Genomic DNA, 23,448 nt, shown 5'->3' with positions numbered 1-23,448 from the left:
CATACACAAGCTAGACCGAAACACTCTCCACTGACTCTGTTCTTATCTTTCTTTTATGCAACTTCTCCCTACTGCAGTTGTGTGCAAAACATTTGATCTACGCATTTCTATTTCTAAGATGTTGTTGTATTGTTCTCTTATCTGCCTCTCAGAAAGTCCCTTCTATCTCACTCTGATACCCCACACGGTTCTTTCTGGGCGTTCTGCCAACCAGACACCTGTGTGTCCTCCGAATATGGCAAGTTTCCCATGGCTGTGCTTGCAAGAGATTCTGCCAGCACCCTCAAATTAGCTAGGGCACAAGTTAAAACAATAACAATTCTTTTAGAGCTGGCCAGACTCATAAGACCGTTAGCCAGTAAACCATTAGCCACAATACTGCTGACCCTCTACAAGTCTCACTTGACCACACATATGGTCTCTATAACAATGAGCAGCCAACAAGCTTTTTCGTCTACGGGTCTTCCAGCAATCAACCTGCTTGCATCGGAGCAAAACGGAAAACTAGAAAACATTTGCTCTATTTCCCAGCAGTGCAGGATGCTTTTCTACTTGACTGGAATGGAGATCTCATGTATGCTTTTGCACTGATTCCACTAATATCCAAAATGGTGCAAAAAAAAAAGATTTTCAAGGATCTAGCATGGCCCAGGCAAGTTGGTTTGTATGTCTGTTGCAGCTGTCCAGCAGTTCTCCCAATCCATCTAGGATCAGATTAATCTTTATTAACCTCTTTTTCATCCAAACCTCCCATTCCTCAATCTGGAGACTTTGATGTTGAGCACTCAATAATTGCCAGATTGTTATTACTAAAGAAAGTTAAAGACAAATTAGTATCCACCAGAAAACCATCAACTAGGAGAGCCTACAACTTTAAATGGAAAATATTTCCTCATGGTGTCAACACAGTTCCTTGGACCCATTTTCATGCAAGGCCAAAGAGTTACTTAACAATTTGCTATCTCTTTCTACTTCAGGTCTCAGCATTTCATCAGCAAGAGTACATCTTAGCGCTATAGCTGCTTACCATACACAAACTGATAGGTGTACTATCTCCACTCATCCATTAATTTCCAAGTTCATGAAAGGTTTACTTGCACATTAGTCCTCCAGCTGTAAAACCTCCTGTTCCATGGGATCTAAACGTGGTTCTGGCACAACTCATGAAATTGCAATTCAAACCTTTTTAGAGTTGACTTCTCTCAAGTTTCTAACATGGAAAGAAATATTCCTGGTAGCAATAACAGCCAGAAGGATCCGTGAATTTCAAGTTCTAGTTTATCGTTCCATATTAATCAAGCCATTGTGTTTCCTACATTCTTCCTAAGATCACATATGTATGATGGTGAAAAAGCCCTAAAAAGACTTTGGCTTTACTACAAAAGAACTCAACTACATCACCAAGCTTTGCAGTTCTTTGTCTCTTACGCTCCTAATCAATTAAGCATAGTAGTAGCCAAACGAACATTGCCCAATTGGCTGGTATAACACTGTTATACTCTAGCAGGCATCCAAATAACAGATTTTATCAAGGCTCATCAAGTGAGAACCATGGCTGCATCAGTAGCTCGTCTACAAGCTGTACTTCTCGGAGACCTCTACAAAGCTGTAATACACACCTTTACTGTCTTAAACCATCTATCAAACAGTGACAGTAAATCTGCACAAGCAGTTTTGCGCAGCCTGTTCACCCAGTAGTCCACACCCAATGGTGGGTTCAGGTTGCTTTTGTAGTAATCGCTCCATTGCAACCCTCAGCTTGGGACTCCAAGCCCTGCAAGTTCTGCTTATCGACGGAAAAGGCAAGTTTGCTTACCGTAAACGGTGTCTTCTGTAGAGAGCAGGATGAACTGGCCATGCTAAAAAGCCACCTGCCCCCCTGACTTGCTTATTTTAGCTTTCAAATCGACTGAGGGAGCTGACGAGGCAGCACCAGGGTGGGAATTCTCACATGTGCTGAGAGAAAACGCTCTACTAGCTTGGAGAGAGAGGTCCGTTCAGTGCCGCCAGATGACATCACCCCACAGGTCATGGTTAATTCATCCTGCTATCTACGAAAAACACAGAGTACGATAAGCAAACCTGCTTTACGTAGCAACTCACAAGCGGGCTGATTCAGTAAATCGCGCGGGAGAGCCAGCGCTCCGAGGTGAGTGCCCACTCTCCTGAGCACGCGATAGAGTATTCAAATGAGGGCCCGCGCTAATACGGAGGCGCTAGGGACTCTAGCGCATCCCTAGCGCCTCCTTATTGGCAGAAGCGGCGGCTGTCAGCGGGTTTGACAGCCAACGCTTAATTTTACCAGCGTTGGTTGTCCAACTGCTGACAGCCAGGGGTTCGGAAAACAGATGCCGGCAAAATTGCCAGCCGAAATTAACTCCTGCCTTTGGGCACGCGTTAATTTCTGAGAGTAAGATGTGCAGCTTGGCTGCACATCTTACTTTCTGTATTGCGCAGGACTAACTAATAGGCCCATCGACTTGCATTTGCATGTTGCGGGCGCTATTAGTTTTTGGGGGGTTGGACACGTGTTTTCCTCGCGCTATTACCCCTTACTATATAAGGGGTAATAATAGCGCGTCGAAAACACGTGTCCAGATGGGGGCTAACGGTTCGCTCGGCCTGAACCATGGGAGAAGGTTTTTTTTTCCTTTTAAACTGCGCACAACTTTAATTCCAGCAGTGCCCGGTTTCTGAATCAAAGTTGGGTCATGGCTGCATTCCAGTTCCACGTCTGCTGCCTGCAGCCAACCTGCTGAACCTGTGTTGAGCTGTCCTGCCCACCTTCTGCTTGCTGTAACCTGTGGCCTGGGGAGCGAGGTGGGGGAGCTGCACTTGTTGCTCGAATGCAATCTCAACATCTCTTGCGATCAGGTACTTGGAGGGGAAAACCAACGTGACCTGTGTGCAAAGAGGGAGGGAAATAATATGTAGTGGGATGGATACTGGGAAAGGGGGGGGGGAGTACAGGGATATAAAGAGAGGAGGTAAGTGAGCTAGAGGTAGAAATGGAGGGTTGGTGTAGGCGAGGTGTCAGGATAGGAAAGGAGGTAAAGGGCTAAGGAAATGATGTGGGAGACATAAAGGGAATGGAAGTGTAGGAGGGAGAAAAATTGAGGCCTAGATGAGAGGGAACTGAAAGATGCGAGAGAAGCTGATTAGGAGTAAGGAAAGGGTAGTGAAGATGGAGCCTAGGTTCCTGGTGGCAGTGCTATGGTGGGGGGAGGAGGCAGCAGCACAAGGTGAGGGGGACCCCCCACCTCACCCCACTCATACGCTCCCAAAGTTAAGTGCAAATCAGTAGTGTGCACCCCCTCCCCCCAATAAACAAATTGGAGGAAACGGGAATGCAGAGCGGTGAGAAGACACCCCCCCCCCCCCCCCCACACACACACACACTCTCACACACACCTCCCCCTGCACACAGCCATAAAGTGCAAAGGAACATGATATGGGAGGTGGGCGGATGAGCTGGCGCTGGTCTTGCCGTTTAACCTCCGACATTCTGTGTAACTTCCTTCTGCCTTAAGCTGACTTCTGTTAAGCTGAAACCTTAGGTCCTATAGTTAGGTTTTTCTTAGTTCTTGCCCCTGCACTAACCAAGCTGTTGAGAGAGTTCAGCTTGACTGATTTAGCTGCTTGCTGGCTTTAAGCCCTTTGACCTCTGTTCCTCCTCCCTTTGGGCCGCCTGCACTTTTCTCACTGTAGCTGCAGTTCTTTCTTTGGCCAGCTGGGGGCACCAGATATTAGTTTCATGAGAGCAGGCGCCGCTCCACCACTCCTGCAGCCCTTCCTTGTGTGTTTGGGGGGGGGAGGAAGAGACGATTGGATGCTTAACCGTCAGAAGAGAATTTCATTTATGGCTTTTTATTTCTTTTACATAGAAATAAACACCAGCAAATAGACTGTAGTTGATAATCTTCTGTTGGACCAATTTCATATATTGGGGACTAAATATTTAAATTACGGGTTGCATTAGGGGTGGTGATTGATTTCAAAACTGTAAATTGTAAAGTTAGAGGGGCGAGGTGATGTGTTTACAGAAGGGTGAGACAGCTGACAGAACTGGTTGGAGTTAATCTTACAAGATTAATTCAGCTATAGCAAAAGCTTAAACTTTTTAAGATCGGAAGTTACATGAAGCAGATAGAAAAGAGCTCAGACTAAAATCGATGTGGTGGAAGCTTTCTGTATTCCTTGTTTAATTTTTTGATTGAGTACACGATGGGAGCATTTGCAAGGGAGACAGTTTTGCCGGAGTGTATGTCCCACCTTGAATGGATGTGCATGACGCCTGTAGGCCAAACAGCCCACAGCTTTCTGCTTGTAGAGCACAGGGCGGTGGGCAATCCAGGAAATATTTTTAGACTTAAGCATTTGCCTAGCTCCTTTCTGGTATCTCTGATCAGTTGAGGCTACTCCTTGTGACCTCTGTGCTTGCCCTCGTGTTTGATCATTGAAACTAGTTTCTGTGGCGGAAGAGGAACACACACAGGTTGAGGAAAATACCAGAATTTAGGGGTGGTGGTTTGTAACATAAGATATGCCATACTGGGTCAGACCAAGGGCCCATCAAGCCCAGCATCCTGTTTCCAACAGTGGCCACTGCAAGTCACAAGTACCTGGCAAGTACCCAGACATTAAATAGATCACAAGCTACTATTGCTTATTAATTACTGTAATAGCAGTTTATGGATTTTTCCTCTAGGAACTTATCCAAACCTTTTTTAAACCCAGTTACACTAACTGCTGTAACCACATCCTCTGGCAATGAATTCCAGAGCTTAACTATGCACTGAGTGAAAAAATTTTTTTTCAATTTGTTTTAAATGATCTACTTCTTAACTTCATGGAGTGCCCCCCCCCTGGTGCTTCTATTATTGGAGAAAGTAAATAACCGATTTACAATAACTTAAAGTCCTTTCATGATTTTGTAGACTTCTATCATATCCCCCCTCAGCTGTCTCTTCTCCAAACTGAGCATCCCTAACTTCTTTAGCCTTTCCTTATAGGGCAGCCGTTCCATGCCTCTTCTTTTGGTCACCCTTCTCTGTACCTTCTCCTTCGCAATTATATCTTTTTTGAGATGCGGCAACCAGAATTGTACACAGTATTCAAGGTGCGGTCTCACCATGGAGCAATACAGAGGCATTATGACATTCTTCGTTTTTTATATTCCATTCCCTTAATTCCTAACATTTTGTTTGCTTTTTTGATCATCACAGTGCACTTGGCCAACGTTTTCAATGTACTATCCACTATGACGCCTAGATCTTTCCTGGATGGTAACTCTTATGATAGAATCTAACATTGTGTAACTACAACAAGGGTTATTGTTCCTTATATGCATCACTTTGCACTTGTTCACTTTGGGTTTCCAAATGGCAGATGAAATTTTAATCTTCCAGTCTTGCAAAGTCCTCCTGCAATTCATCACAATCTGCTTGAGATTCAACTACTCTGCATAATTTTGTGTCATCTGCAAATTTGATCACCTCACTCATCGTATCCCTTTCCAGATCATTTATAAATATATTGAAAAGCACCGGTCCAAGTACAGATCCCTGAGGCACTCCACTGTTTACCTTTTTTGAGTATGAAAATTGACCATTTAATCCACTCTCTGTTTCCTGTCTTTTAACCAATTTGCTATCCCATGACTCTTTAGTTTTCTTAGAAGCCTCTCATGTGGGACTTTATCGAATGCCTTCTGAAAATCCAAATCCACCACATTTACAAGTTCACCTTTGTCCACATGTTGATTCACCCCTTCCAAACAAAAAATGTAGGAGATTTGTGAGGCAAGACTTCCCTTGGGTAAATCCAATGCTGGCTGTGTCCCATCAAAACAGGTCTATATAAATGTTCTGTGATTTTTATTCTTTATAACTGTCTCCATGATTTTTCCCAGCACTGAAATCGGGCTCTCCTGTCTATACATTTTTGGTTTTGGGGGTTTTTTTGGAGGCAGTTAGCAGGCTCAGCTGAACATTAAGAAGTGTTAATCAGTGGATGGCGTTAGCTAGACAGTAACGATAAGAACCGAGCACTCTGCAAACCAGAGAGCAAGCTAATGGGGTAGTTCAGGGGTCGGGAACCCATGGCTCGCGAGCCAGATATGGCTCTTTTGAGGGCTGCATCTGGCTCGCAGACAAGTGTCGCCACACTTTCCAGTCCCCCGCTGACCCAGCTGCTCCCCGGTCCTCCTCCGCCCGGGCTTAAAATGCTGTCAGCCTGGGCGGAACGCAGCAGAATAGCTGGAGTCAGCAGCACCGGCGTGCTCTCTTCTTCCCGCCCCCCGCCCCCCCCCCCCCCCCCCCCGCGGCCCAGAAGAGGAAGTGGTGAGCGTCTGGTGCGTGCGCGGGAAGAAGAGTCTGAGTCGGTCCGACGAAAAGAAGACTGCAGCGTGGCTCGGAGGAAAATGAAGAGCTTCAACCGCGGCCGATGGGACTCCGCCTCCGTGAGGGCTGAAAATGAAGGAGGTTAGCGTTGGGAGGAGGCTGCTGCTGCCGCGAGTTCCCGGGGTGGGGGAGGGAGAGTGAATGAGCGAGCAAGCATGTGTGTTTGAGATCCTGTGTGTGTGAGTGAGAGATTGCATGTATGTGAATGATTGAGAGCCTGTATATGTGAAAGAGAGTATGTCTGTGATTGAGAGCCTGCCTGTGAGAGAGAGAGCATGAATGTAAGTTTACCATTGGGAACCTGTATGTGTAAGTTTGTGATTGAAAACCTGTTTGTGTGAAAGAGTATGTGTGTATGATTGAGATCCTTTGTGTGTGAGAGAAATCATGTGTATGTATGATTAAGAGCCTGTGTGTATAAGTAAGAGAGAGATCATGTGTGTCTGTGTGTGATTGAGAGCTGGTTTAGGTGAGGGAGCATGTGAGTATGTGATTGAGAGCCTGTGTGTAAATGAGAGAAAGAGCGGACATGTTTGTAAGCATGTGAATGAGAGTCTGTGTGTGAGAGAAAAAAACAGCATGTATTTATGTGATTGAAAGCCTGTGTGTGTGTGTAAGCGTGAAAAGATAGACAGCATGTGTGTAAATGTGTAATTAAGAGCCTATATAAGTGAGAGAGAAAAAACATGTGTATATGTGAGTACTGAGAGCATGTGTGTATAGGTGTGTCATTGAGAGCCAGTGTGAGAGAGAGCGCTGGTATGTGACAGAGAGAGGAGAAAGTTCCAAGCAAACCACCCCACCTCCTGCTAATTCAGAACAATCTCAGGACACCTGGATATCAAACGTTCCCAGGTATGCAGAGCAAAAAAAATTTTGTATCCTTATTATTTTTCATTACTGGGTCTTTGTGTCTGCTGTTTTGAAATATTTTGTTGGTATCTGGAAATGTTTTATATGAGTTTTTAATTATTGGATAGTCCACTCATCAGCTGTTTCGAAATATGTTCTTTTTGTTAGTACAGTTTTACTGCTGCTGATTTTGTATTTCTTGATTTGTTTTATAAGGATGGGTGATGTTTCTTTTTTCCTTTGTTACACTGCATACAGAGACTCCGGCTTGTTGCAGTTTCCAATTCAGTTTTTTCTGCATGCTTCTAGTTATGGGTTTTGGTCTCTTTATTCTATGTTAGGTGAGGGACAGCACGTGATTCAGGTGAGGTTCTGTGCTGGCGTGTAGTTTGTGTAGGACTCTATAGCAGCCTGACTTGGTCCGTTTTCCTAATAGGAGATGTATTGGTGTCTTAAGGCCTGGTGTAATATTTTCAGAGACTTATTGTACTTTAAAAGTGTGATCTTACATAAAATGCACACATTTACTTGTATTTAGTTTTAAACATATTGTATGGCTCTCATGGAATTACATTTTAAAATATGTGGCGTTCATGGCTCTCTCAGCCAAAAAGGTTCCTGACCCCTGGGGTAGTTGGTACTTGTGCCTAATTTATAAACACCTTTTTTGAAGGAGGCAAAACCTACAGCCTTTAACCCACATAGGGCAATAACGAACAATAAATGCTTAGTCCAGGTGGGAATTTACTATTTAAAACAGAGAGAGAGATTTTTCTATGGGGGAAGGAGGGGGAGAATGGAGGTTATAATATATATTTTTGAGAGTTGATTATAAACATTCCAGACAGTTACTTTAGTGAAACTGAGCAGTTTCAGTAGATTACTGTCTATTTTAATTCCCTGTATGTACCCGGATCAGTCCAGACTGTGGGTTGAGCCCCCTGTCCAGCAGATGGAGACAGACCAAAACTGAAAGGGTATCCTATATCAGGACAGAGCCTACCCTGCAGCCCTTCAGTATTTCTCTGTCTCCAGTAGATGCAGGCAGCTCACCCTGCGGTTCCTTTTCCTTCTTAGTTTGCCATTTCCCTGTGGGGTTTTTCTCTCATTCTTTTGGCAAGATCAAGCAAGTATCATTTATCTTAGCAAATTAAAAAGAAAAAAAAATGTTTCAGAAATCTGTTTATTTTCAGGAGACAGCTCTGTCTCCTCGCTCTTCAGGGGGCCTAGGGGGGCTTTCCCCTTGATTACTCCGCCTAGGCTCCCTTACCTGGTGACCTGTGTGTTTTGGGGCGATACTGGTGGTCCAGTCACTCCCCCTAACTGGCTGCTTTGGCCCCAGGACTTCTAATTCCCCGGGTGTTCTGGCAGGGAAGTTTATTCCCCTGCAATCTCTTTTAAAAAAAAAAAAATAGAAACACACAGAATAAGTAGTTTGAATATTTGGAACAAGGCAGCCTTATTTTTACCCCTGTTTGAGTCAGGGACAGTAGCAAGCAGGGTTCAATCGCCTGCACTCGTTCACAGGGGCAGCACAGCTCAGCTGTTTCTCTCCTTCGCGGCGGCTCTTCCTTTTGATCATGCCGTGTTCAAATCTATGCTTAGCCTGCGGGGAGCCTGCCACACAGCTCTCCCTTGATGGGCTTTGCTCCGGGTGCCTGCCGGGTGGAGAGGGCCCCTCCACGGTAGCATTTAAGCCAGCAACCCGGGGGCGGACCTCCCACCGCATGTTCAGCCGTTCCCTGCTCAGCAAACCGTGGGAACAGCAGCCATTTTGGGAATCAATATAACTTCAGAATCGGGGCTGCAGGAGGGAGAGGAGCCAGATTTACATATTTCTACCCCCGATTTAAGTCCCGTGCGTCCTCCGGAGGAGATCCCTGACCCTCCTTCCCCTGCCCCCCAGCCCTTGCATCCAGGCCATGTTTTTCAACTGACTTTGTGCTCTTAATGCACAAATCTTATCTGGCAGACCTACAGGAGGCGGGATCCCCCCATGCTAAAATCCCTCGGATGTCTGCCCTGCAGTCTCTGGCTGTGCCGGAGTCTCTTCCCCCCCCCCCCCCCACCCCCTCCGGATCTGCCTCAGCCACCCACGGTGCCTGACTTGGACCGAGATTCGGATTTGTTGCTGCCAGGTCCACCACTTGAGGGGGATGACCCCCGAGTGCTCAGTTTGTTTCAAAGGGAAAAGCTGGAGCCGCTCATTCCCTTCATTTTGTAGGAGCTGGGTATTGAGGTACCACCGGAGGATTCGGTTACGGCCATGATGCCTGCTAAAGTGGACCCGTTCCTGGCGGGACTTAGGACTCCTCCACGCACTTTCTTGTTCCATCCCATGCACAAGCTGCTGCTCCTTCGGGAATGGGAAGCTCCCGAGGCGGGGCTCCGAGTGGGTAGAGCGATGGACAAGCTCTATCCCCTCCCCGAGGAATGCCTAGAGATGCTTAAAATTCCCAAGGTGGTTTCTTCCGTATCCGCTGTCACCAAACCCACCACTATCCAGGTGGTGGGAGCCACAGCTTTGAAAGATGTCTAAGACCGCAAACTCAAACTTTATCTCAAGCGCATCTTCAAAATCTTGGCCTTAGGAGTCCAGGCGATGATCTGCAGCAGTCTCATGCAGCGGGCAAGCCTTAGGTGGGTTCAACAATTGCTCAGTATCCAGGACCTCCCGTCTGCAGAGGCAGAGCAGGCAGAACGGCTGGAGGGCGCTGTGACGTATGGGGCGGATGCCCTCTACGACTTACTCCGCGTGCAGGCCAGAGCAATGGTCTCAGCAGTGTCGGCCAGACGTCTTCTCTGGCTGCGCAATTGGTCTGCGGATTCTTCCTCCAAGTCTCAGTTGGGCACACTTCTTTTCAAGGGTAAGTTGCATTTTGGCGAGGACCTTGAACAGCTTATTAAATTCCTGGATGAGAACAAGATCCATAAGCTGCCGGAGGACCGCCCTAAATAACCGAAGTCATCCTTTCCTTCACGCTCCCACTTTAGAGGCCAGTGGCGGTATAATAACAGAACGCGGGATTCCTTCCCGAGGGGGTCCTCCTCCAGATCCCAGTCCTGGTCTCATTCCTTTTGAGGCCCCCGTGCCTTCCGAGAAGGTAACCCACAACTCTCGGCCGCAGAGTCTGCTCCCCAATGAGATCCAGCTGGCCCATTCTTCCATTCCAAACTTAGGTGAGAGTCTCTCCCTGTTTCTTGAGGAATGGGTCAAAATCACGATGGATCAGTGGGTCCTTGAGGTGATAGTTTGCTCAGAACTTGCCGGATCTTTACATAGTCTCTCCCTGTGGAAGCCAGAAGTGGTCAGCCATCTGCCAAACCCTCTGCAGACTCCAGGAGCTGGGAGCCATAGTCCCAGTCCCAATGGAGGAACAAGGTGCCGGCCAGTATTCCAGCTACTTCATCATGCCCAAAAAGGACAGTTCTTCTGCCCAATCTTGGACCTCAAGAGAGTCAACCGGGCCCTCGGGAATCCCCATTTTCGAATGGAGACCTTGAGGGCTGTGATGGCGGCGGTTCGCTCAGGCGAATATCTGGCCTCGCTCGACTTAACGGAGGCTTACCTACACATACTTCTGGTGATCGTGTCATATCGGTATCTCCGCTTCAACATTCTGGAACAACACTTCCAGTTCAGGCATTCCCGTTCGGCCTCACCACCGTGCCACAAACCTTTACCAAGGTCATGATAGTGGTGGCGGCTGCTCTCCGCTGGGAAAGGATCCTCGTCCATCCTTACCTGGACAATTGGCTCATTCATGCCACGTCGATGACTCTCTGCAGGATAGCAGTCGACAGGGTCCTGGATCTCCTCACCTCCCTCGGGTGGATAGTCAATTTTTCCAAGAGCAATCTCCAGCCCTCCCAGGTCCTGGAATTTCTGGGGGTGCGCTTCGACACCCGAGTCGGCAAGGTGTTCCTGCCGGACGCTCTGGTGCTCAAACGTACGGATCAAGTGTGCAACTTTCTCTCTCTCCCGCTCCCCACGGCCTGGGATTACCTTCAGGTCCTGGGGACAATGGCTTCCACTATCGACCTGGTTCCTTGGGCTTTTGCGCATGTGACCATTACAGAAAGCTTTGCTATCCCACTAGAAGCCGGTTTCTGAGCAGTTTCAGATGGCTCTCCAACTCTACCATCGCCAACATACAATGGTGGCTGTCGCTCGTACACCTTCTGAAGGGGATGCCTTTACAGACTCCTCAGTGGATCGTGGTCACGACGGATGCCAGCCTCTCAGGTTGGGGAGCGGTGTGTCAATCCCAGGCTACGCAGGGATACTAGTCCCCCAGCTGGCACATCAATCGGCTGGAGGCCCAAGCGGTCCGCCTCGCTCTCAAGGTCTTCCTTCCTGTGATTCGTCACAAGGCGGTGCGAGTGCTCTCGGACAACTCCACTACGGTAGCGTATATCAATCTGCAGGGGGGAACCAGGAGTCATCTGGTGGCCCTAGAAGCCATCAAGCTCTTCACCTGGGCGGAGCAGCACCTGGATAGCTTAGCAGTTTCCCACATTGTGGGGAAGGAGAATGTGCAAGCCGATTTCTTGAGTCATCATCGTCTAGACCCCGGCGAGTGGGAGTTGTCAGACGAAGCGATGTATCTGATCGTCCGCAGGTGGGAGTCCTCCTCACCTGGACCTGATGGCTACTTTTGAGCAATGCCAAAGCTCCCAGATTCTTCAGCTGCAGAAGGGAGCACTGTTCGGAAGGGGTGGATGCCCTGGTCCTTCCCTGGCCTCATGACGTTCTCTTGTACATGTTTCCCCCTTGGCCTCTAGTGGGAAAATTACTCAGAAGAATAGAACTTCACCGGGGACCCGTCGTTCTTGTGGCACCTGAGTGGCCCTGCAGACCGTGCTTCGCAGATCTGGTAAACCTCATGATGGACGGCCCTCTTCGCCTCTGCCATCTTCCACGCCTTCTCCGGCAGGGTCCCGTATTTTTCGATCAGGCAGCTCGCTTTTGTCTAGCAGCCTGGCTTTTGAACGGCAGAGATTGAGAAAGAAGGGATATAAGGAAGAAGTTATATCTACTGTGCTGCGGGCTCGTAAGCCGTCTACCTCTATCGCTTACATCTGGGTCTGGAAGGTTTTCGAGAATGTATGTGCGGAATCGGAATTCCGGCTCGGAAGGCTCCAGTATCCCAGGACCTTTCCTTCCTCCAGAAGGGCCTCTCTAAAGGTTTGTCTTTCAGCTCGTTGAGGATGCAAGTGTCCGCTCTCGGCTCTCTCTTAGGCAGTATTGATGGTTACGCAGTGGCGGCTCATCCAGATGTCGTTTGTTTCCTCAAGGGGGCCAAGCATTTGAATCTGCTGTCCGGGCTACTTGTCCCTCGTGGAGTCTTAACTTGGTGCTTTGGGCCCTCTGCGAAGTGCCCTTCGAAACTCTCTGCCAGACTACTCTCAAGGATTTGACGTTTAAGACCGTTTTCTTGGTTTCTATTTGCTCCACCAGGAGGGTGTCTGAGATCCAAGCGTTGTCTTGCAGCGAATCCTTCCTACGTTTTTCTGATTCAAGGGTCTCCCTCAAGACGGTACCTTCCTTCTTGCCGAAGGTTGTGTATTCCTTTCACGTCAATCAGTCAGTGGAGCTCCCCGTGTTTTCTTCTGACGACATAGCAAGTACGGCTGGGGGTGATCTTCAGTGTCTTGATGTGAAACGAGTTTTACTGCGTTATCTTCAGGTTACAAATAAGGTCCGAGTCTCAGATCACCTCTTTGTCTTATGGAATGGCCCAAATAGGGGCAACAAGGCTTCTAAGGCTACGATTGCTCGTTGGTTGAAGGAGGTGATTGCGTTGGCGTATATCTGTCAAAGCCAATCAGTTCTGGAGGGTCTAAAGGCACGTTCCTTGCGTTCTCAGGCTACTTCTTGGGCGGGGAGTCAGTTGGTCTCTCCGCAGGAAATATGCAGGGTGGCTACGTGGAAATCACTGCATACATTTGCTCGTCATTACTGCCTCGATGTGCAGGCTCCTGTTTTTGGCTCCTTCGGATGGCAGGTGCTTCGAGCAGGACTGGCTCTGTCCCACCCTATGTAGGGAAGCTTTGGTACATCCCATGATCTGGACTGATCCAGGTACATACAGGAAAAGGAAATTTGGTTCTTACTTGCTAATTTCATTCCTGTAGTACCATGGATCAGTCCAGATGCCCTCCTGTGTACTGTCTGTCTGTCCGCTCGAAGTTTTCTTCCTCTGCAGGTAATTGGATACCTTAATTTTATATTATAGTTTGAGGCATCGGAAGCATCTACTAGATGACAATGGATATCTATGCAAGAGCGATTATATAGAGTTCATTCAATCGTTCAATTTTCTCAGTTCTTTTGTTGCTTGCTTGATCTTCTACTGGTTATCTTTAGTTATCTGCTTTGATAATGTTTATACTGAAGGGATGCAGGGTAGGCTCTGTCCTGATATAGGATACCCTTTCAGTTTTGGTCTGCCTCCATCTGCTGGACAGGAGGCTCAACCCACGGTCTGGACTGATCCATGGTACTACAGGAACGAAAATTAGCAGGTAAGGACCGATTTTTCCTTTAATCAGACTGTTTAGAGAGCAACCAGGAATTTTTTGTGCATGTGTGTATATCTATATCTGCACACCCTCTTTTTTTTTTTTTTTTTTAAATCTACTGGAACAAACTTCCATTCTGTAAATGTGACACTGAATGACCCCCGCCCCCTGTGTTTCAGGTTCTGCATGGCCTGGTCCCTTCTCATCAGCTGATGCTGGAATTCACCGAGCTGCTTCAGCGGTCAGGTACGTCCTGCAAACTTCCAGATCGCTGAGTAAACTGCTCTTCTCCCACCTCACCTTGCCTGGGGAGATTTGGGAGTTTCCCGTGCACCACTGAATGAAATGAATGAAAGGGCTGGCAGCTTGTTGATGGGCCTGCCGTGTTTACCCTGTCAGTATTTATTTTTGCCGGGGCTGTGTGACTGCGCATGCTAATGACAGACTTGAGCTGCGTTTCATGCCACCAGATACCAGGAGAATGAAAGAACTGATAAGCACATGGGTTGTGAAAGGCAAAATAAATGATGCCTTTTCAGTCAGCCCTTTGGTTAGTCTGTTTTTATACAGCTGCACTCCTCCTTAACTATTGTGTATATATATATTTATTTCAAACATTAGTATACCGCGATAATCCAGTGCTCTTGGCGGCTTACGATAAAAACATACATATTTACAGAAAGCAGTATAGTAAACTAAAAGGAGCTGCCGCTCTCCCGCGGTGATTTCTAAGAAAGGAAAAGTGGCTTTACCAGTGGAAGGGGAGGGGATAGTGAGAGCTGCATTTGGTTAAAGGCTACGCAGACATGGAGGAGACTGAGAGGGACTAGACAAAGAGTTGCCCGAGATGGAAAATATATACGTATACACGCAAGAGCGGGTAGAGGGGAGTCCCTCTTCTGAGAATGGATTCTCTCCAAGGATGCAGGTGGGACAGGTGTGGGGGTGTATTCTTCTGAACATGCGACGTGCTGAAAAAGGGGTGCAGTCTTCACCATCCCGGGGTTGCTTTCTCACAAGCACGGTTCAGCTTGAGTTGTCGAGGCCCCCCCCCCCCCTGAAAGGCGCAGGGGCGGGGCCAGTGACGCTTCTAGTATACGGTGCTCCGAATGTCACTGGCCCCCACCCCCTGCGCCTTTCAGGGGACGGGTCTGATGAGGCACTACTGCTTGTGAGAAGGTGCCGCCAGGTGCCTAGAGGGAAGTCCCGGCTTTCTGCCGGCATGTAGGCAAAGCCAGAGGAAGAGCTCCCCCTTCAGTCTGACTGTAGCATGAGTTTCTAGGCTCTGTCCTTTCACAAGAGCAGTTCAACACTAAGGGCCTTTAGTTTAGGGTTAGCAAAGATCGCTCGACACCTCCCCTTCCTTGAATATCACCCTCTATTTTGAAGACTTAAATGCCAAAAATACATACAAAATGTAAAGTTTTAATGGTTGATAATATTCTCCTGCTCCTTTTGGGTTCCCAACTCAACTGGGACTTGCTTCTACTGGTGCTACAGGGCCATGGGGCTCCATTCATGGCTGCCTGGGCATTTTACCTCCTTTTTTTGTAACTCTTTCCTCTCATCTAACCCAGCCATATCAGCATTAGTCCTTGGCCAGAGAACACAGGCCAGGGCTCCCTCCAAAGCTTGGGACGTGTGCAGTACAGCACCTGCTGTTATGCAGGGCACGGGTTTCCTCCTGTGCCCTGTGAATGAATCTTGCTTTTGGTCTTCCTATTATTTTATTTATTTATTTTGTGTTATAAGCTATGATCTTCAAAATTGTCATTTGGGACTGAGTACCCTGCTTGCCAAGCACAGGGAATTCGGCCTTTTCTAGCACTAAGCCTGTCTGAGCCCCCTCCTGGGTGGCTGAGGTTGCCCTGCTCTTCGCCGATCATTTGGCTGCTTCCTCCTGCCCCGAGTTTCATGTTTACAATACGTGCGAACAAGCATTTGAATAGCGGGTCTCGTGTATCCATGAGCTCTGTGCAGACACTAGCCTGGCCTTTAGGAGTGAGACTGATTCTGTTTCTTCTTGATGATATTTATTAAATGTGATGCATTGCTTGTAAAGCAGTTTATCCAAGCAGTTCAAAGTACGTCTACAGCCCACTTTTCTCACAATGACTCAAAGCAGCTGGCATTGGAATATAATATAGTAAAAAAAAAAAAAAAAAATTCCCTCCATAGTACGCAGCATGAATTTGGTGCATAATAAATAGGTAATAGGTAGCGACGTACTTTTTCTGTTTTTATTTTATTTTGTCGGGGAATTTTAATATTACAACAAAACAAATCGGTGAGAAAAGGACTTTGATATAACACACAGGAGATGTTTTTTTTTTCTTTTTTGTTCTAACATTGAAATTCCCAGGCACAATAAAATAAAAACTGAAAATGAAGGCCCTTAGAATTGCAATCAAATAATTCTCAATCCCAAAGCATCCCACCCACCTAATCTGGCGCTCTCCCACCGAGGGGCTGCGCAGTCAGTAACTCCCACTTGACTTGCGAGCTTCCAAAGAGATTGGTCCGACTCTTCACCCTGCCACGGGCCGGCGGGCAGGAGCCCCAGAGCTCCTGATGCAGCTGCCATCGGAAAGGGAAGTTATTTTCCACAGGTTCTGCCACTGTTGTAGTAATTTTGGTATTTCGTTCTAATTTCAGGTAAAGAGAAGCACCATAGAATGGCTCTGCAGGTTATTTTTGATGTCCTGGATTTTTCAGAGTGGAAAGAGAGCACAAAGGCCTGGACGTGTTTAGCCAAAAAAATGAAAAAAGCCCTTAAATGGTAAGCGTTAGCACATGCCGCGGGGGGAATAGAAGAAAGTGGTTTTGTAGGCGGCTTCCTCTCCAGTTACTGGACAGCTGTGCAGAGTGTAAAGGCTGAAAGGAATCCTTCAGTCCTGGGAGAAGGGCTGGCAAAAGTATCTCCCCCCGATGCTACTACTTATCGTTTCTCTAGTGCTACTGGACTTGCACAGACATGAGCTTGGGTCTTCTACGTAAACGTTTGGCCACCAGACCACAGCGCTGCCTTGCAACCCATGCCCCCCCCTGGTCCACCCCGCTCCCATACCACAATACGTTTTAAGTCTGTTTCACAGGGAAGGGCCCAAACAGGAAGTCGTCTGTACGGGTGAATGCAATTGAGGGACAAGATGACGCTCCCTCTCTGCCCCTCACCACCTTGATCTATTTTCTGGTTATGGATCGTACAGCAACAGTTGTCCAGATACACATTTGGAAATGTGTAGCCAATCAGTAAATAAGCACATGGATGAACCCACTGCTGCATTTCAGCGTAGACTAGACCCTGTAACCCGGCCAGCCCCCATTTTAGACAAACTTAATGCCTTCTTTCCCTGGCATTTGGATATCAAATGCCACAAGCTATATAACCAAGTCGCGCGCGGAAGCACAGAGCCTGACTGCAGCTTAAGTCCAGGTGGCTCATCCCGACTGCCCCTTCTAAACTCTGAGACTTTGAAGAGTGTTGCCTTCCGTAACCATATATGTATTTTATACTAATTCTTATACCTCCTCTCCCCTGCAATTAATCTTGAAAAGGCAACAGCAAATGTTCAAGCTTAACAGAGGCGTGTACACCATGTGCTCAGAAACAAATCCGCATGAAGAGTCCACCGCTGTGCATTTCATCAGGTCTTGGAGGCAAGGAGAAGTGGGCCAACTACCCGGGCCCCGCTGTTCAGGGGAACGCCAACGTTTTGCTGTTAAATATATTCTGAGGGGGAGGGGGTGTAACATTTTAACACACTCCTATTTCTCTAAAGAGAAAGCAAACATCTTTGCCTCTTTCTTCTGCACAAATTATCCCAGCTCTGGTTCCGAGGCCTTTGCCATTCTTTTTCCGTTGATGCAATGCGTTTATTCGGACGGCCGTACAGTTTTTAATAAAGCCTCTGCGCGTGGGGATTCTGAGGAAGGGGCCCGCCCTTTGCTATTTTGCCAGTATGAGTTGTGTGCTCAGTAGGGGCCACGTGTTGCATCCTCTCGTATTGACTTCAGCGAGCTTGGCAGTCATTCAGTGGGTCGGTGAGCGGGAAATATTCAGCAGCCTGGAGCTGGATAAGTTTTCCGCTGAACATACCCGAGTTACTCTAGGGCCAGCTGTTTTTCCTGATCAGCCTTACCTGGCTAACCTCAGCTGCTTTGCTCTGAAGATTGGCACTGGTGGCTGACGTTCAGCCCTGCCTCCAGAGTGCCTACATCGCTGCCTCTCTTTACCAGGTAATAAGTTACCTGAACACAAATTATCCCGGGAGCAGGGATGGAAAGGTATTGCGTCATGAAAGATCCCAGTTTGTTTGTTTACTTCCAAGCCCAATGTGGCTGCCAGAGCTACTTAATGAGTAGAGCGTTGTACAAAAACAGGATGAAAATTAAGTGCAGGAGCGCCTTGCTGAAAATCCAGCACACGCATCTTTATCTGTGCTTGGAAGTCTGATCTTGGCAATCTGTAAGCTGGATCACCACTGCTGCCTGAGAAATGTGCGGTCACTTGATGGCCAAGCAGACTCCTAGTGGGATCGTCTCAGGCGGGGCCAAGTGGTGGTAGGATTTTATTAATTTGTTATTAATTTCTTTTAATAAAATACAACGCAGTTGTTTGTTTTTTTTCTTTTGGGCTTATAAATTTATAATTTTTTTTTTTTTTCCACTTCCTTTTGTAGCGGTCATCGTGACTGGGTGCAGGCGGAGTGGAACTCCAGAAAAGGCTGGTGGCCTGCCTTCCACTTCAGCAGTTTCTTGGCCAGGGAGGACTGGCGGTGCAGTAAACATCTTGCCTGCAAGAAAGCCCTGGTGGCTGGAATTGTGATGTGGAAAGGTACTTTCCTTTCATTCTTGGATGGTTAAAAAGAAGAGTTTTCTGGTTAATGGGGCACAGAACAAGCTCATGAAAGATCCCCCGCGTTCTTCGTGTTTGGCTATCAGCTGAGTTACCTTTCCTGGTGCCGTGTGACTGCCCTTCCAGGACTGGGTTTGAGGGCCGGTGTCTTAAGGATTGGATTCCTGCTTTGCTCGGGGGCTCAGAATCTGTTGTAGATCCGAGGCAGAGATTTTTCCCCAAGTTAAAAATATTGGCCCTTTTTTTGTTTGCACTAAAATGTTCTAGTAGCCAGAAATATGAAGCGTTGCCCTCTGAACCCATTTTAGAAGTGCAGCACTAGGCAGAACAGCAGCGTGGCTCTTTTGCTTCCCAGCCTTTTTTTTTTTTTTTGTCCTTGTGTATTCTTAGTTTTGCGTTTTTTTTTTTTGTTTTGTTTTTTTTTTAATTTTATTTATTTATTTATTTGGAATACTAAGTCTTGCATATCTTTCTCTATTTCCACACTCCCTGTTTTTTTCCTCTGAATTTACTCTTCGGTTATTTATGCTGTGGCAGGTGTCCGTGTTATGCTGCCCAGCAGTCCACTGATGGCCTTGGATCAATAGGGAGGGCTTCCAAAGCTGTGTCCGTGTCCCTGCCCCTGTGTCCCCTCCCCACCCCCTCAGTCAGGCGTATCCTCTGCCAGGAACCTTAGGCACAGTGCCCCTTATTTTTACTCCCTGTAACCCGGCCACGGTAGTTCACTGTCGTGCGATTTATAAACCATGAAAGGGGGGAATGAGTATCGCTCGTTGTAGGCACATTTTAAGTCACTCCATGCACGGGAGGGCCTGTGGCTTTCTTTTGAGGTTTTTATATCTGGTGATTTGCTGCAGTCTGTGTGTCTGGAGAAACTGTCAAACAAAATATTCAGACTTTTTAGTCATCCTCCCATCACTAAATCTTAGTTGCATTTTATTTTTTAGGTTCCAAATATTTTACCTCCATTTTACATCAAGGTTCCAAAGTCCAGAAGGAAAACCTGAAGACCATGAAGAGATTTGTGAAGAAGCACAGCCTTGCAAAGCCGCAGTAGTCGCATCCTGGGTTGGGAGATGCTTGCTGACTTACTTAATTTGTCTGAGGTGGTGTTGAAGTGCCTACAAAACCAGCAGATTTTTGTGGTGTCTGCGTGTATTAGTTTACTCTGTGCTGCTGGCTCGGTGCAGCTAAAACAAATAAATATATTTTTCAAGGTTTTTTTTCATGGTACCCTATAGGTACAGATGCTGTAAAAATAATTTTGATATCTGGAAGCAGAATAAAGGAGACTGGGTTGCAGCAGCTCAGTGTCTCGGTGACTGTATATTTTGGTATTTGCTTGTACCCAGCAGCCCAGGAATTCTTCAGGAATGACGAGTCGTTGCAGCCCTAAACGGATCTTCCTAGCCTGCAGGGATTGCGTTGCAATAGAACCAGAAAGGAATATCCCTGGTCTCTGTACATGGGAATGTGCAGAGCTGTGTGAACAGCCGTAGAGGAGAGTCCAAATCCCAGCATGGGTTAACTTGGCCTTTCACCTTTCCAGGTCGCAGAGATAAGACACCTAAGCCACCTGCAAACTGGAGAAGTTGTGAGCCGGCTGCGAAGCATTTTCAGATCACATCATTCAAGCTGCTGTTTGTGTACGCACAGGGGCCTTTGTTTTCACTTTTTATTGTATTTGTTCTGGGAATTCATCAGTGGGAGAATCGGTGGGAAAAAAATGATTCCTTATTTTTTCAGTTTTTGTTTTTTTGTTGAAACTCGCTTTTTGTTAAACTCGGACAAGGCATTTAACAATACAAACATCTTTGCTTATTACACAATTGCACAATGATAATATTGCAATACAAACCATGTTAAGACTTTTTTTTTGAGTATTATTCAAAAATGCAATGTTAATTCTTCTGAATGTTAGCTTCTCAGTTCCCCCAGACCCACCCTCCCTGCACCTCCCAACCCAAAATTCAAAATGACGACTTTCCAAAGTTCTTCTAACTGGTTCCTGTTCATTCTGCAAAAAGGAATGCTTCCCTCTTTACTTAGCTGATAAATACGCCGGTTCTATCATTATACTTTGTTCTTCAAACTACTCTTTTAAAGTAGGTGACCCTAACTTTACTGCAGGCTCACAGAATCACTCTCCTTCCAACTAAGATCAGCTTAAGAACATAAGACTTGCCATACTGGGTCAGACCAAGGGTCCATCAAGCCCAGCATCCTGTTTCCAACAGTGGCCAATCCAGGTTACAAGAACCTGGCAGGATCCCAAGGAGTAGATAGATTCATCCTAAGAATAAGCAGTTGATATCTTTAACTCCATCTTAATAATGGATTATGCACTTTTCGTCCAGGAACTTGTCCAAACGCAGATACACTAATAGCTTTCACCACATCCTCTGACAATGAATTCCAGAGCTCAATTATGCGTTAAGTAAAAAAAAAGTCTCTTATTAGTTTTAAATGTATTACTTAGTAAATTCATTGTGTGTCCCCTGGTCTTTGTACTTTTTGAAAGAGAAAACAACATTTACTTGTTACATTCCACTCATTTTATAGACTTCTTTAGCCTTTCCATCCTCTCTCTCATTTTGGTTACCCTTCTCTGTGCCTTTTCTAATTCTGCTTTAGCCTTTTCAGAACTGCACATAATTCTCAAGATGAGATCACACCATGAAGCGATAGGCATTATGAGATTGTGTTTTATCCTCCATTCCTTTCCTAATAATCCCTAGTATTCTGTTTGCTTTCTTGGCTGCTGCTGCTGCACACTGAGCAGAAGATCTCAACGTACTATCAATGATCCTTTTCCTGAGTGGTGACTCCTAATGTGGAACCTTGCATTGTGTAGCTATTATTTAGGTTACTCTTCCCTGAGTGCATCACTTTGCACTTGTCCACATTAAATTTAATTTGCCGTTTGCATGCCCAGTCTCCCAGTTTTGCAAGGTCCTCTTGCAATTTCTCACAATCCTCTTGTGATTTAAGAACTTTGAATAATTTTGTGTCCTTGGCAAAGTTGATCAACTCACTAGTTCTTATTTCCAGGTCATTTATAAATATATTAAAAAGCAGTGATCCCAGAACAGATCCCTGGGGCAGTCCACTCTTCACCTTTCTCCATTGACAACATTTACTATTTAGCCCTACTCTGTTTTCTATCCTTTAACCAGTTGGCAGACCACAGTAGGACACTGGCCCCTATCCCATAACATTTTTATTTCCTAAGAAGTCTCTCATGAGGGACTTTGTAAAATGCTTTCTGGACATCCCGTTTATACTATATCAGCTGGTACTATCCCAATTCCCCCTTTTCAGTTTTAAGCCAGTGTTTGACGTTCAGATACCTTGTTCCACTACAAGAGCAAATTAAACCGGGGCTATCAAGTAGTACTCGCAAAAATTGGGCAGATTTATAATCCTCATCCATTTTAGGCCTTTGCAGTATTTTCAAACTAGGGCGATCTGTGTCCCATAGTAAGCCTGTATGGAAAAATCCAGCAGGTGACTCCAATGGTAACATTACAAAAAGATGCAAAGTGTGTGGCAGCCAATTCATCATAACCGCATTAGCTCTCCCCAACCAACTATCATACAACCTTCTTCACTTAAGATTATCTTCCCTAAACACTTTTGGTAAAGGAATGTAATTCAGCTGCTCAAACTCCTCTAAACTCGGTGAAATCCATATTCCCAAATATTTCAAACCCCTGCTGTTCTACCTAAAAGGGTACCTATTTTCTCTAAAAAGGGGCATAATTTCAGACTTTTATACCCCAAAATCTTTCCAGACATTTCCAGTGCTCCCAATAATGCTGGTATCAAATTTTCCATGTTAAATACACCAAAATATTGTTGGCATATAGTGCTATCTTTTGTACCTCCACCGTCCTTCCTTTAATCCTGAAGGCGTTCCTAATACATTCAGCAAGATGGCTCTTATTACTAATGCAAAAAAGCAAAGGTAAGAGGGGGCCACCCCTGTCTAGTTCCTCTATAAAAACTGAAACAAAAAATCAAGAAAATCTCATTCACACTCACCTCTCCCCTGGGGAACTATATATTGTAGTTTGCACCCACCTTATAAAATTAACCCCAAATCCACACTTGCCCAGAATTTCAAACATATAGTGATATTCATCTGGCACAGGCCTTCTCTGCATCCAGTGCAACTCAGGCAGCATCCTCATTCTTAATTTCAGCATGAAGGCCAGCCAGTCTCCACCAGATTATCAGTAGAGTACCTCCCCAAAGTGAAATCTGCTTGATGTTGGTATTCATTTGCTCGTGTTAAGATCTAACTTATTTGCTAGCACCTTTGCAAAGATCTTCATATCGGCATTCAACAGCAAAATAGGGCAATCAGAGGTGCACCCCTCCTGCGAATAACTGTTACGGCAGCATCAGACATTGACTTAGAAAGTTTCCCTGAGATGAGGAACCCTTGGATAAGCGGGGCCACGAACTTGGAGAATTTTTTATAATTCTCTACACAGAATCATTTGCACGAGCCTTCCCTCCTCTCGGCTTCTTAGCCGCAGCCATTACTTCCATAGCAGTGATTGGGGAATCTAATCTTGGTTCAACCTAGGAAGATAAGTCACCCAGCAAGCTTCACCTTCACAGCTCCCTGAAGTGTACAATCCTTTATAAAACTCCTTGAAGGTATCGCCTATACCTATAAAATGTCCTCCCACTTTCAACTACACACTTCTCTCATTAAATCATACTCTTTCTCCTTACAAGCAATGAGCCATTCTAATTGGCTAATTCGAGCCGCCATCTTTTTTTTTTTTTTTTTTTTTAAGT

General features: G+C 46.2%; 1 protein-coding gene across 3 annotated transcripts in view; it reads left to right on the top strand.

Moving 5' to 3' along the window:
- The window catches only part of TAF1A (TATA-box binding protein associated factor, RNA polymerase I subunit A), a 74,395-nt gene extending 53,888 nt beyond the window's left edge, over window positions 1–20,507 (top strand). For all 3 annotated transcript variants that reach the window (XM_029593150.1, XM_029593151.1, XM_029593149.1), the window contains 4 exons: window positions 13,958–14,024; window positions 16,434–16,557; window positions 18,461–18,615; window positions 19,584–20,507. In XM_029593150.1, coding sequence (XP_029449010.1) covers window positions 13,958–14,024; window positions 16,434–16,557; window positions 18,461–18,615; window positions 19,584–19,693 — 456 coding nt within the window. In that variant the 3' untranslated portion in view covers window positions 19,694–20,507. The remainder of the gene's footprint in view (window positions 1–13,957; window positions 14,025–16,433; window positions 16,558–18,460; window positions 18,616–19,583) is intronic.
- Window positions 20,508–23,448: the final 2,941 nt, after the last annotated feature.

Source organism: Rhinatrema bivittatum, chromosome 3 (genome assembly GCF_901001135.1).
Source record: "Rhinatrema bivittatum chromosome 3, aRhiBiv1.1, whole genome shotgun sequence".
NCBI lineage: Eukaryota > Metazoa > Chordata > Amphibia > Gymnophiona > Rhinatrematidae > Rhinatrema > Rhinatrema bivittatum.
Note: the sequence above shows the minus strand (reverse complement) of the source record. Positions and strands in the feature narration are given on the sequence as shown.